Genomic DNA, 15212 nt, shown 5'->3' with positions numbered 1-15212 from the left:
TCCTTTACTATTCCCCAGGGGTTTTCTTTCAGCCAGTCTGGAGACTGCAGCCCAGGCTAGCCAGGCCTCGTGCCTGACCTGGCATGGCAGCTGACAGAATCACATTAGGTTGGGAGGGACCTTCAAAGCCCATCTAGTCTCACTCCCTGCAGTGAGCAGGGACATCATCACTACAGCAGGTTGCTCAGAGCCACATCAAGCCTGACCTTGAATATCTCCAGGGATGGGGCCTCCACCACCACTCTGGGCAACCCTGTGCCAGTGATCCCCCACCCTCACATTGAAGAACTTCTTCCTAACACACAACCTAAATCTCCCCTTTTCTAGTTTAAAACCATAAGCCCTTGTCCTATTGCTACATGCCCTCAGGAACAGCTCTTCCCCAGGTTTCTTACAGGCACCTACAATACCTTCTACATTCCTAGGACAAGACTTTGTGTTCTTCACCTGATGTCTACCCCACCTGCCCAGGAACAATGATCCTGATGCAAACTACTGGCTAAGCCTTTCAGCATGGCAAGGATTGTTTTTCTTTGTTTCTCTGACAAAAGAGAGTCTGATTCCACAAGCCATCATAACTCCTGGTTTGACCTCAGGGAAGTCCACCCATCTGTTTCACTTGCATACCAGCCTCTCTCCTCTGTTACCAGGCAGAAGAACAGTGGATGTGAATTTTCATTCACGTTGACAACGTTCAAATTAAAAGTTACAGGTGATCAATCAATGTATTCTCTTACCTACAAAAGCAAATGATTAGTGACACATGGATTTAATCATAATAAGCCTTATCAAGGAGGAGACTTGCCTGCAATTGTGATAACAAACCAGGTTGCAGTGTCACAAACCCAGTAAGCCAGCATCTGTCAGTCTGATGGTGACCTTCCCAACCAGTTATTTCCACTCCTGTGTCTGCTCCCTCCTTGTACTGAAGCCACCCTGGCTTCCTAAAATGGGATTTGATGTACTGTTGGACCAAAACCTTTGGACTCAAAGGAGATACAAAGTCCCCAGTGTGTTACAGGTTCCTCCTTAACCTGCCACTGCCTGTTCATCTTTGTGTGCATGGGGAATAAGGGTTTGATTTTCTCTCTGTAGGACAGGAGCTACCAGCCTGTCATGTCTCCTCCAGCTAAGACTCTTTTCTGCTCCATGGGAGACTAAATCCTCTACCTTCAAGTCTTTTAATTGGCTAAAAGAATAAACCCAGGAACAATATCTCCAAAGGTGCATTTAGTTTGAATTTTGCTGCATCTAGACAAACCTGATGAAAGGACTCTTGAGGCTGAAAGTGTGTTGATTTTTCTCAATTATACCAAGTGGCCTAACAAGAGAGATTATCTCTCCCTGAGAACCTTGCCTCTATAATGGCAAAACACAGTGGAATACCTCCCCACCTATTACAGACAGAGGGAGGAAGTCTTCTCCTACAATACTACTAACCTGGAAATTAGAGATGTAAAACCAAATCACAGCACCTACAGGAACTGACCACAGAGGAGCATTTGTCCTTGGTTTGAGAGCAAATATGGCTCTGAAGCACCACCATGTAAGGAGACACAACACTTGAGAAGAGATTGATTGAAAGCTCTTGAATTGAGGCAAGGAAAAACAAAGGAGTAATTAATAGAAATAATGTTCTTGTCATGCTGCCTTAATAATTAAGCACATTTTCAATGCAAGCTGCCTGTGCTGAAGTACATGTGTGGGTTCTTGGTGTGTTTAAGGAGAAAGGGGCAGTGAATGTTCAGGCCTCATTTGCTGAAGCACCTGATGTTATCCCCAAGTCCTGACACGTCTCCAGCCCATCAGCTGGTGAAAGTCATGCAGCCAAACATGGGTCTGCACTGTTGACAAGGGTCCTGGACCAAAGGGGCTCGTTTACTCACTCAGAGGTGCAGATCTGAGCCTGTTCTGAGGGCTAGAACTGCTTGTCACATGAGGGAGCACTCTGGATCAGGCTGGAGAGGCAGAAGGAAAGCTTTGGCCTGAGTGGTGTCTTCATACAGTCAATGTGTTTGTTCTTATGTTCTGAACAGGTAAGAAAGGGCAGTAAGAATGGGCAGGGCTGAGCAAACTCACTCTAAGCACCAGGGGCAGAGATATCCCAAGGCTGAGTTTTCCTAAACAAAAAGGGTAGATGTTTTGAACCAAAGCCAGAGGTATGGACTGTTAATCTCACAGTGTAGCTACACAACTGGGCAACTTCTCCAAGATGATGATGTGGAAACCTCAGCAAAGAAGACAAGAAAGGCAACAACCCTCCCCTTGAGGGTCTGAGAACGTCTGTATCCATCTCTGCCAGCAGCAGCAGCACTGGAGCACTGCAGGACTGAAGCCTTGTGAGTTAGAATGGGGTGACACAACCTTAGTCCTTCTGGAGGACCTGTAGGAAAGGGATCTCAGGAGCCACTTCATGTATCTGGAGCTGCTTCAGTAGTTCACAACAGGCAGGAGGCAAAGCAGAGGACAGAGAGCTAAGGAAGGCTTCCATCTTGCACAGAGACACAGAGAGTAAGGGCTGGGATGGGGACTGTGTAGTCAGCAAACAGCTCGCTCGAGTACGCCAAAGTCAGGGGATAATTATCTGCCAGAAGTAGTTTACTGGACACTTGGAAGAGACTGACAAAAACACAGGAAGGAATCTAAACACAGAAAACTGCTCAGGGATCTGAACTGCTTGTTCTAAGTCCAACAAGCTAATGCTGAGTCTCCATTAAGTGTAATTAATGATAGCAGAGCTCTTCCTAGAAAAAAACTTCTACTTGCAGTAAGATCTACAACTTTTAGCTTTCTACTCCTAAAATTGGTATAAAGAGCTGACTCTGACTGCAGGCAGTAGCCACATCACTAGGCTACAATGCCCTTGGAGACAAAGCATCACAGATGGGTACCCAGCCCCTTCCAAAGCTCTAAAACCCACACACAAACCTTTCCTTGAGAAACAGCAATATAAAAATCCTTAGTGGATATTAGAGTTCCTAGCACTTAGCAAGACTTGTCAACTTTTATGAAAACCAGAGGAACTGGGGCTCAAAATGCTTGAATTATACTGAATTATATTGACTTATATTGTATTATACTGCAGTGAGAACTTCACCTTCTCAGCCAGAGAGGGGAGAGCAGAATTCAACTCAGAAAAAGACCTGTCTGCAGTTTATCTAAGATTCCAGCAGCAGTGGCACTACCCACACAGGCAGCCCATTCAGATCCCAGAGAGGCTTTTGCTGCTGGTCAGAATCACTCCCAACTAACAAGGACACCAAGGAGAACTGACTTTGTTGCCTGGTTTCATTTGCCTGACTACAGACTAAGCAGAATGTTTCTTTTTCTACCCAAGTGAGACACACCTGGTAATTTCTCCCAGTTGCTTCTGACCATGGCTCCAGCAGAACCAGCAGCCAGAGGCTGCAGTTCTGCTCCACATCAAACTTCTCCCAAGGTTGTGTATAAAGCTGCTTCAAGAGCCTGTCAGGATTTTGCTCACACAGCACATTTTTCCCTAACTAATCCTTAATGTGCTCCCCTGAAAACACCATGTCGCCTCCAGGAGACACTGCCCCCTTCCAGGACAGCTCAGCTCAGCAGTGAACCATATCCTTGAAAGATAACAGGGTCTTCTTAACATTCCAGGTTACTCAGATAGAGGGAGCTAAGGACAGGCTGAGGTACCTTGCAGTAGAGCTTCCGTGGCGGTGTGCTGCTGCTTCAGGAGCTGCCTGTCTTCCACTTCACTCTCAGATCCTTCGTCCTCCTGAATCTCGAAGTCAGAATCGTCATTGTCTGGTGAAAACAAAAGCAGCTGATAAATACCACTCAAACCAACCTGTAACACAGAACAGCAGCTGGAAAGCAAGAAATGCTCCAGTCTCTACCTTTGCTCAAGTCCAGGATGAATTAAAATTGCAGTCACAGAGCGTTGGTTCTCCTGCTGAGCAGGGGGAAACAGCCAATGTCCACATCCTGAGGAAGGCATCCTTCTACACCCAACGGCCACAGCAGCAGCCAGGGTAAACAACTGTCTTGGGACAACCCTCAGAAGGCACCATGAAGGCACCACTCCAAATACACCCTCTGGTCAGGAAGGGCCACTGCAGCAACTGATTTAAAAACCTTTTAAAAGCATTTGGGAAGTGTGGGCTTCTTAATACACCTCCTAGGGCTTTACCCTGACACAAGCAATACAAACCCCATCCCCTCAGACTCTGTCCTTCTCTGAACCACAGGCTGGAAAAGCACAGTGAGACATCCCCAAATCAATGAAAGCAACTGCAGCCAAAGCCAAGATGCTGGGAGAGACTGGAAAGCTTCTCAGGATGCAGGAACCTCTACAGATGTTTTTATAACCATTGTTTTCTTCTTCCTCCCCAAACTCCCATGAGCTTTCTCCCTGTCTCCTTGTTTGTGCCAGCCTGCTCGTGCAGCTCCCTGGCTTACTGAGACCAAGCTCTGCTTTCAGCATCATAAGGTTGGAAAAGACCTTTAGGATCATCAAGTCCAACCATTCCCATCCTAAGCTAAACCAGATCCCTGAGCACCTCATCTCCCCTCTGTTAAACACACCCAGGGAAGGGGACTCAGCCCCTCCCTGGGCAGCCTGGGCCAGGCCCTGACAACTCTGCCAGGGAAGAACTTTTCCCTCCCATCTGCTCTGACCCTGCCCTGGGGCAGCTTGAGCCCATTGCCCCTTGTCCCATCTCCTGTCCCCTGGCTACAGAGACCATCGCCCACCTCTCTGCACCCTCCTGTCAGGTAGTTGTAGGTGGTGATAAGGTCTCCCCTCAGCCTCCTCTTCTCCAGGCTGAACACCCCCAGCTCCCTCAGCTGCTCCTCAGAGGATTTGCCCTCCAGCCCCTTCCCCAGCCTGGTTGCCCTTCTCTGCACTCGCTCCAGGACCTCAATGTTCTTCTGATGCTGAGGAGCCCAGAACTGGACCCAGCACTCGAGGTGCAGCCTCACCAGTGCCCAGTCCAGGGGCACAATCCCCTCCCCAGACCTACTGGCCACACTGTTTCTGACACAAGCCAAGATGCCATTGGCCTTCCTGGCTGCCTGGGCACACTGCTGGCTCACATTCAGCCTGCAGCCACCCAACACCCCCAGGTCCTTCTCTGCCTGACAGCTCTCCAGCCAGTCTCCCTCAGCCTGCAGTGCTGCAGGGGGTTGTTGTGTCCCATGTGCAGCACTCTGCACTCTTCATCTTACGAACTCCTCTCCCTCACACAGCCTCCTGCAGCTCAGCACTGATGCTGTGTGCTGCCTGGGAGAGCTCCTGGCATGACCAGCGCTGTGACAGACCCAACAGGACCCCGTGTGGGGTCAGCACCCAGTGCAGCAACAATAGCTGTTCATTACTGAGAGCAACTAGGCAATTCCTTCCCAGGTACATTTAATTACCCACATGTCTGAACTTAAAATGGAAATAACTACCTTAATTATGGTTAGTAATGAGCTGACACATCTTTGTGCTATTTAATTATCAGACAATATACAAATATTAGACATTTTTCTGTAATAGTTTTGCACTGCAATAGGAAGTTAATGAGAAACTACACTGGCAAGGGATGTGTTTGATACCCTAGTAAGATTAGGAGGCTCCAGCAATGTTAGCTACATCTGTCTGTGTTGTACTTTCTTCTTTGGGAAGTGAGGGGATCGTGCATTGCTGTGTGACATGGGCACTGCTTGGGTCTACCTGGTGCTCAGCTAAGTGAGGTTTGGTTGAGACTTTGCCCAGGCAAACTGCTTGGGAAGAGCTGCCCAAAGAAAGGATTCCAGTTTGTGGTCTGTATGTTAAAGAGACAGATGATGAGAAACTTCCCCTGAGCCAGCAGTGGCTCTGGCAGCTGGGAAGGGCGGTGGGATCCTGGGCTCCATCAGCAGAGGGGTGGCAGCAGGGACAGGGAGGGGATTGTCCCTCTCTGCTGTGTCCCTGTGAGGCCCCAGCTGGAGGCCTGTGTCCAGAGCTGGGGCCCCAATACAAGAGAGATGTGGGACTGTTGGAGAGGGGTCAGAGGAGCCACGGAGATGCTCAGAGGGCTGGAGCAGCTCCCCTACGGAGAGAGGCTGAGGGAGCTGGGCTGGGTCAGCCTGGAGAAGAGAAGGCTGTGGGGGGACCTCATTGCAGCCTTCCAGTCCCTGAAGGGAGCAGAGGAACAGGAGGGAATCAGCTTGTTCAAAGGGTAGATAATGGCAGGACAAGGGGGATGGAGTGAAGCTGAAGGAGGGAAGGGTTAGAGGAGATATTAGGGGGAAGTTCTTTTCAGAGAGAGTGGTGAGGGGCTGGAACAGGCTGCCCAGAGAGGGGGTGGGTGCCCCATCCCTGGGGGTGTTCAAGGCCAGGTTGGATGTGGCCCTGGGCAACCTTGTGTAGCTCCAGGCCTGGAGGTTGGTGTCCCTGCCTGTGGCAGGGGGTTGGAGCTCTGTGATCCTTGGGGTCCCCCCCAACCCAGACCAGTCTATGATTCTATGATCTCATCTGTGATGGCTCTTGCTGCTACTACTAAAATGTGGGTGTTTTTTCTGCCTTCTTTTTATCTGTTTTTTGGGCAGCATTCCCTCCCTTTCAGGACTCCTTACCTGTGCTGCCCCGTTACTCAGCACCACTGCTCAGAGCTGAGCAAGCCGCAGAGAGCCCTTTCCATTTCTTTGCCAGACCATTTCCATCTCACCCCCATTAGCACTTTGTGCTTCTCCCTGGGATCTCCAGAGCAGGAGCTGCCAGCTGAGACAGGGACTAATGGAGCCAGCGCTCTCCACTGACAACCCAAAGTGGCAAACCCAGCTCACCCCCTCTGGGACAGGACTCAGGGCAGAGCCGCACGGCGCCGCGGTCCTGCGCCAGGTAGGGGCACAGCTCTGACACCACCACCTGTAAATTTTACATTTCACTTTTCTGGAAACCTTTTTTTTAAAAAAAACCCCACCTCCTGTGGGAACAGACCCCCAGGGATAAGGTACAAAATGCACACAGGCCATGCACACAGAACTGCTCTTTCCTAGCTACCCACACCTATGGCCTAATGCCCTCCTGAACCACATGAACTTCAGCTTGGAGAAGAGGAGGCTGAGGGGTGACCTCATTAATGTTTATAAATATGTGAAGGGTGAGAGTCAGGAGGATGGAGCCAGGCTGTGCTCAGGGATGGCAGTGACAGGACAAGGGGCAGCGGGTGCAGCTGGAGCAGAGGAGGTTCCATGTGAATGTAAGGAGGAACTTTGTCCCTGTGAGGGTGACAGAGCCCTGGGACAGGCTGCCCAGAGAGGCTGGGGAGTCTCCTTCTCTGGAGACATTCAAACCCTCCTGGATGCATTCCTGTGGGATTTAGACTCGGTGATCCTGCTCTGGCAGGGGGGTTGGACTAGATGAGCTTTCGAGGTCACTTCCAACTCCTAATGTTCTCTGAGTCTGTGAACCCTCCCAGCACCTCCTGGCACTCTGGCCATTACTGACCCACTTCCATCTGCTCATTTCATCATACAATTCCCCACAGCATCTTTCTGTCTGAAAGCAGGACCTGCAGGAAGACCCCACAGTAACTGCCTTGCAGTAGAAGTGACAGCTACTGTGGAGAGAAAATCAGTGGCTGGAGGGCCCCAAGCTGCTGCTTTATGAAAGAAAATGGCTTAAACACAGGTTTTCCACCCCCTTCACCCAGCCCTTTTCTTCTTTGCCTCAGGTTCTCTGTTGTGCTCAATCCCCTCCTTCTCACACTACTTCATTTATCCTTCTCCACTAACTCTGATGCTGTAACTCTGGCCTGTCACTGATGAAGTCACAGTTTCCTCCCATCCAACCCATGTGTGGATGCCACAGAGTATCTCTGGCAAGCCCCAGAAAAGCCTGCTGCATTGTCACTACCACATCTTTCAGTGCTGGACAAGCCAAGCCAGGGGCAACTCTATGCCCAGATTTCATTTACACCTTTAAAAGTCCTGGATTACCTTTCAACAAAATGAAGAGAAAGATTCATCAGGTGAATTATCAGTATATAAACACAGAACATCACTTTTCCTACACAGTTGTGAGTATGGAACAGAACTTGTTAGAGATCTATGTTGAGAGTTTGGATTTCCTTTGAACAGTCCAGCTGGAAGCCTGATGCACATACCCCAACACAAGCACTGCTCTAAGTGAACACGCTGCAGGATCACAGACTCACAGGGGTTGGAAGGGACCCCCAGAGCCCATGGGGTCCAACCCCCTGCCAAAGCAGCTCCCCAGCTCATATTGCACAGGGCGGCGTCCAGACGGGGCTGGAATCTCTCCAGAGATGGAGACTCCACACCCCCTGGGCAGCCTGTCCCAGGGCTCCCTCACCCTCAATGGGGAAAAGTTCTTCCCCATGTTGCTGTGGAACTCCCTGTGCTCCAACTTGCAGCCATTGCCCCTTGTCCTGTCCCCACAGACACTGAAAAGGGGCTGCCCATTCCCCCCTGCATCCCATCCTTCAGATAGTGATAAACATTAATCAGGTCCCACCTTAGTCTTCTTCTCTCCAGGCTGAACAGCCCCAGCTCACTCAGCCTTTCCTCACAGGGGAGATGCTCCAGGCCATTCAGCATCTCCGCAGCCTCCTCTGGCCTCTCTCCAGGAGATCCCTGTCTGTTTTATCCCAGGGAGCCCAGAACTGGACACAACACTCCAGGTGGGGCCTGAGCAGGGCAGAGCAGAGGGGGAGGATCCCCTCCTGTGACCTGCTGGCCGCACTCCTCTTGCTGCCCCCCAGGATCCCATTGTCTCTCTCAGCCCCCAGGGCACACTGCTGGCTCATGGCAGCTGCAAATGGGATTCAACAATAGTGGAATTCCTCCCCCAAGCCTTCAGTCCACCACCTGGAAAGACATTAAGCAGCTTTTTCCCCACCTACAAAGAAATGTATTGCTGTAATGCAGCTCAATGGCTGCCACCACCCAGCCCCAGCCCAGTTACAGCCCAAGTTATCATCAGCTGAGCAGAATCGTGCTGAGCCAAAATCCCAAGGACAGGGAAGCAAAGTTTATTGCTGATAATTTATGTAAATGCATAAGCTAAAGACAAGCTGAGACCAGGTTTCATAGCAGAACTAAACAGCAGACAAGTCTAATGCTGTGTGCGCCCCGTCCTAGCCAGAGCTCTGCAGGGTTCCACCATCCCCATCCCTCGTTGTACTTCCCCAGCATGTCCAGTTTTCAACAACATATTCTTGGTATTCACAAAAAGGTGTCAACCCAGAAAGTTTCATTACCCAACACACAGAAAGAAACCCCTAGGAGAAGCCACAACCCTGCCTGTGTGACACCACGTCACAGAAAGGGTGATGCATCAATTCCAGGGAGGCAGGGAACATTCTGTAGCCAGAAAAATGTAGATGATTTTTCTTAGTAGCAGCAGAAAGCAATGAAGAGGATAAAGCATGTGCTGCTACAAATTCCCACCTACCTGCACGTGGAGTACAGAACACATTCCATTGGAGGTGGTTTATGGGATTTACATGGATTTCTGTGAAGATTATTTGACTTCATGACAAACTGCTGTTCAGTGATCCATGTGCCCAAAGTTAGGCCAAGACTGGCAGTTTACTGGAGCTTAAGGCTGGTATTTTAACAACATCCTGTCACTTTATTATGAAAAGGTAATCAACAGAGCAGCTCTATCCACTGTGTTTGGCCCATTTCCCCATTGCTGTGATTTACTCTACTGAACAGAGAATACTGGCAAACTACCTGAGAGAGAATGCACTGGGATTCTAAACTCCCCTTCATTTCAACATTTCCAGTTCATAAAGGTGGGTTTCAATCAACTAAATTAGTTTCATTTCAAGCAGTCCAGCCACAAAAAGTACATCCTGGTTACAACTGAACACCAGTGCTCTCAGAAGATGCCTTATTTGTTCCAGAGCAGATACCTGCACTGATAATAGTATATTGAAATGATTTAATTTTTGGTAATTTGCAATGCTTGAAGGAAAAGCAGCATAATTTAATAACTTACTAGTGATTTCATTACAGATTTGTTAGTTTGCATAAATATTCAAGTAAATGTGTCCAACTGTAAAATAAGAAGGTGCTGTGGTGAGGATAATGAGCACAAAGGACATCTTTTATTGATATGCTTTAGAATTAGATGTAAGTGTTGTTTAGCATGTTCAATTTCATAATAAAAATTGCTGCTCTGAAAACAGGGGCACTGGCTCTACAGCAATTACTGGATTCAGCAGGATTGGTGAGAAAAACATCATGAGAAAACTCAAGTGGGCAACTGACAGGCCCTTGATCCCAAACAAAACCCATTTAATAAATAGCATGAAATTTTAGAACAGAAAGAAAGGAGGGGGTGAGGAATTTAATGTGAAGAGAGAGCAAAGTTCAGTGCCTGCTTGAAACTTCAGTTCTACCAACTCCATACTCTTGTCTCACCAGACTTGAGAGCATCAGGCTATATATATCAGCTGTCAACCCCAAAACATCTGTATGTTCACAGCTCTGCAATTCCAACAGGAAGAAATGCTTTGATCTGTAAATTTTAGTAGGGAACATCCTTTGTCCTTAGCACAAAGCTGAGATCCTTCCTCCCAACTCTAACAAAATTCATCGTGGTGCTGAGTGCTACTGATCTTGGTCCAGGCACTTGTGGCTCCTACTAACTCCATCAGCCAGTGTGGATGTTGAGACCTGCTCATACTAACACTGAGTGATACCCTACACAACCCACTGAGCAGTGTGTTGCAGGGGCAGAGCTCAGTGCAGTTCCATACCTCGCTGGAGCAGTGTAAAATGGGCTATTGCTACAGTAATCCAAACTCACATTTTGAACAGTAAGGATGATTAACTGCTGCCCAGGGAAGCAACAGGTCTCTGCTACTTGAAATAATTAAAAATAACTCCTGCAGACAAGCTCCATTTAAGCTCCTTGGCACAGGAGGAAGTAGCTAAGTTATGTTTTGGCCCATTTTATAGAGAGGTTATATTCAGTGACCTAAGTATTTCTAATGATCTCAAAAGCCAAGAATCCATCAAAGTACTATTAAATTAGAACATGAATTTGCAATTATTCAACAAGCAAAACACCAGGCTACTGTGGACAAGTTCCAAGTGTCTGCTAGAAGACGGATGGTCTGAGCATCCTGGAATAGGATGAGCCCTGGGACAGGCTGCCCAGGGGGTGTGGAGTCTCCATCTCTGGAGAGATTCCAGCCCCGTCTGGACGCCGCCCTGTGCAATATGAGCTGGGGAGCTGCTTTGGCAGGGGGTTGGACCCCATGGGCTCTGGGGGTCCCTTCCAACCCCTGGGAGTCTGGGATTCTGTGATCCTGCTGGGGACAGTGCTGAGCATTAGCAGTACCACCCAGGGATCTCACCTTTGTGGGAATTACCCAGTGACTCACTGCTACACTTAGAATGCTGCAATTCTTGTGAGATGGCTTTTCATTTACCTGCTGTCAGATGTTAAAGCATTAATTCTGAAGTAGGAAGGGTAGAAGAGATTCAGCACAGCACTAAACTGCAACGGTGTCATGCTATTTGCTGTCCAAAGCACATCTATTTGCTCTGTTTAATTGAGCAAGACGATTGAGCTGAGCACATTCTGCTTGGCTGTCAGAAAAGGAAGAGTTAGCTTGGCAAGTAGAACTGGCCAAGGAACAGCTTTGGCTGTGTATGGAGCAGAACTGAAGCTCTCAGGGAGCATCAGTTAATCCTGTTGTTGTTATAAATCTGTATTTCAGTCTAGAAACATTTGCACTTGGTACTTTGTGCTCAGCAAACATGTTCTTTCAACCTGGGATGAACCTGAAAAAGCCCATCTTGAATTTCTGCCACGGTCAGTGACCTCCCCAGCCCTTTCCTCTCACTCCAAACCATTATCAGAGCAACTCTTCACGTATCTACACCTGACAATGGCTCTATCAACAGCCTTCACAGTGCTCACCCAAGCAGTGTCTAATATAATACTCTAAGTGTTCCATTAGGCACAAGGAGACCAACCTCTGGGTTTCAGTCAATTGGCATTTGCTACTTTGCACCAACCTTGGCAGTGCCACAGGGGCAGCACTGGGTGTGAAAAACACCACACTGGCCATGGGTTTCTCTAAGAGCATCTTGTGTGAAATAAAGATTAGAAAAATAACAGCAATTTGCTTGCTGTTTGTCACAAAAAACCCATTCCTGTGCTGCTGCAAATGCTCAATTGTGTATGTCTTCATCATGCAAATACTCCTCAAAGCCTGACCTGTGTCTGGAGTTCAACACCCTCACAGAATTTAAGAATGGGGGTTTCATGTGACTTAGTGTCACCTTTTATTTTTCTGTTTAGTGTAGTGGTTTATGGGGTCCCTCTGTCAAAACCAAAGGATGACTGGCAATGTACAGTGGCAAAAGAGTTACCAGGTCACTGCTGAATTACACTAAACATTACTGCAAATTTTATGTGAGCATGATGATAAATCCATGGGCTTTCCATACTCTTACTTGCATGATGATATATCCATGGGCTTTCCATAAGCAGACTTGGAGAATTCAACCTACATTTCACAGTTCTTTTGTTACAAATAAACTGATTTAGGTTTCTTTGGTGTTAGTTCAGCCTGAAGCTCAACTGAGAGCTGCTCTGGATGCCTGTGACTCTGATGCAGAGAAAGGAACTGTTAATTTGCAACTCTTCTTAGCAAATTACTGGGAGATAAGGTCAAAGGATCCAGACATGAGAGAACTGCATCAATTAGGAAGGGACGCAAAGGTAAGAGTGCTTATAGGGCCAGGATGGATGCTGACTTTTATCAGTTAATGGTAACAAATTTATCGCCAGATTCCAGCCTGTGCTTTCAGAAGAGCCTCATTAAGTGTTTCTCAGCTCCCAGGGGCAGAGTGTAATGAGAGTTAGAGAACTTTCCCCTTCCCTTGCAGGAGGCAATGGCTCCATGTTACCTCTTTGTGTCGGAAAGCAACGAGTCTGTCCAAACAAAACTCACTCCACAACCCCACACCTTCAGGATTTGGCTGGAGAGTCTTGGGATCTGGGAGCCACCAGGACAGCCTGCCCACTTCCCACTGAGCAGAGGGGGAAGAGGAAATCCCTTCATCTCCAGAACCCATTGCAGGAGCAAAACCAAGGGTCTGCTTGACAATGAGCAAGACCAAGGGTCTGCTTGAACAGGGCTGTGGGCAGGCAGAGGCACTTGCTGGGCTCAAGGCCCAGACAACAAAGACCTACAGGTTTTGACAAGCTGAAGACAAAGGCAACTTAGGATAAAAGCACTTTGTGTGGGGGGTATTACTCAAAAATTACAACAGGAATAAGCAAGCATTTGTTTCCTCCCCAACCCTACTTCAGAAAGATGTTGCTGATGGTGAAGAAGCCCTTCTTTAGCCTGCCTTGTGTTTGTCTCATTAACAGGGCTGGTCCTACCTCAGAAGGAGGAGACAGCCTGCAGAATCCCCAAGCACAGGTGAAAGGTTTCAGTGCTGTGTGAGCACTTCACACCATTTCCCCAGTGCTCCCAGTGCTCCTTGACAGACCACATGAGGGCAGAAACCCCATCCCTTCTATTTCTAGTATGAATTTCACAATTAACCCATGGAGCCATTTGGGCAAAACTCTTCAGTGCTGCTGCCTCTGTGATTCCTCTGGTGCAAAATCCCTGTTTTTCTTGTCACCACAGGATGCTGGGATTAACAGAACCATTCTGTAACCATTCCTCTAAGGCAGTGCTATGGCAGTTCTGTTATCAGAGCAAATCTCTTGGCTCTGAATTGTGTAAAGGGCATCGTTTAACTAGTAATGAGAGGAGGAGAGTGGGGTCTGGTCTAAGGGGAAAGCACAGCCTGGCACCTGATCATTACATGTTAGTAAACCGTGGTCTTGGAGAGCTTTACAGCATTCAATAGATTAACCTTACAGCAGGCAGTAATGAAACCGTGCTGGGGACTGGGGGAAACAGCCACTGGGAGCCAAATGTATGGTCTGAGTGACACCCCTGCAGCTCTGCAGCCTTCCACGCCTGTGCAGCTCAAAGCAGGAGGGAGCTGACAAAGATGAGTGGGTTTTCCAAGGTTATGGGACAGTCAATAAACGAGCCAGCACTGCAAACCAGGATCTGGGTGCTCTTACCACTAGAATGAATACTAATTATGACAATTAAGTACTTGAATAAAGATATATTGTGGTAATATTTTTAAGTCATTAGAAGTCATAATCTGAGGTTGTCAGGTGGCAGTAACATCACTCACTAAAAGGTTCACATTATTTCAGAGATGCAAAATGACTGAAGAGTTTTCCACAGACAAGGAGAAAACAGATCACCACATTTTCAAGCTATACTAAACCCTGCTAAGTACTGATCAGGGATGTTTTCCTCCTCTTGAGCTCATTTGCCCTGGAAGCTGCCTGATAGCAGGGCCTGGACTATTTCACTCAAGTAAATCCCTGAAACAATTCTGTATTCTTGTAACTTACAGTACAAATTCTGTGTTTCAGCTAAAACTTCATTTTTTACTGGAACTGGGATAAAAAAATGAGATCAAAGATGGGCAGAAATGAGTGAATTTGCTCTTTCATAGCTGGCTCTGAAAATCTCTGCCAGCAAACAAACTGCGAAGCTCAACTTTCATGTCCTTGCTCAATTTCAGCTTCCATGAACTCTCCCTCTGATCCTGAGAATTAACTTCCCTTCTATTTTCTCCCACTACCATAGAAAAATGCACAGACTGCAATATTAAATTCACAGGGGTAATTAATGAGGAAGTTCTTGCTGATGCTTGGCTCAAAAGGAGCAAAATCTGGTTTGTTAGCTTTCTGCAAAATCTCAAGAGGTTATTATTCCCTTCTGATCCTCAGCTAGAATTCTAATTAATTAAGAGTACGTTGGAGGGGTGTGGAAGAAAAAATAACCCTGGTTTGAATTGCATTCACATTTTGCAGGTACACTAAAAGCAAGCAAACACAAGCAGCCAAACATGGACCCCACTTGGAAGATGAGTGATACTGAAGAGCATTTCCAGCTGAGTGTTTTTCATCTGGGAAAGTTACAAGCTGAAAGACACATCACAAAGAATGAATCTGAACACATAACTGAGCTCCTTGCCATGCAACGTGGCTGGCTCACTACTGAGGACAGGAGTTACTCCATTTGTGGAAGGCACACTGGCATGTGTGTAACACAAGGCAGCTGAGCAGTCCCACAACTCACCTACACACAAAAGCATTTTGCTGGTTACAATCCTCTAACCCAACTTGTTCG

General features: G+C 47.7%; 1 protein-coding gene across 1 annotated transcript in view; it reads right to left on the bottom strand.

Moving 5' to 3' along the window:
* Positions 1-15212, bottom strand: part of CLUAP1 (clusterin associated protein 1) — a gene marked incomplete at its 5' end in the record, with an annotated part of 73235 nt that overhangs the window by 11118 nt on the left and 46905 nt on the right. Inside the window, one exon of the mRNA XM_084271209.1 lies at positions 3670-3780. Coding sequence (XP_084127335.1) covers positions 3670-3780 — 111 coding nt within the window. The remainder of the gene's footprint in view (positions 1-3669; positions 3781-15212) is intronic.

This window comes from Gallinula chloropus, assembly GCF_964237585.1.
Source record: "Gallinula chloropus genome assembly, chromosome: 15".
NCBI lineage: Eukaryota > Metazoa > Chordata > Aves > Gruiformes > Rallidae > Gallinula > Gallinula chloropus.
The sequence above is the reverse complement of the archived record's forward strand: the minus strand, read 5'-3'. Positions and strand labels throughout refer to the sequence as shown.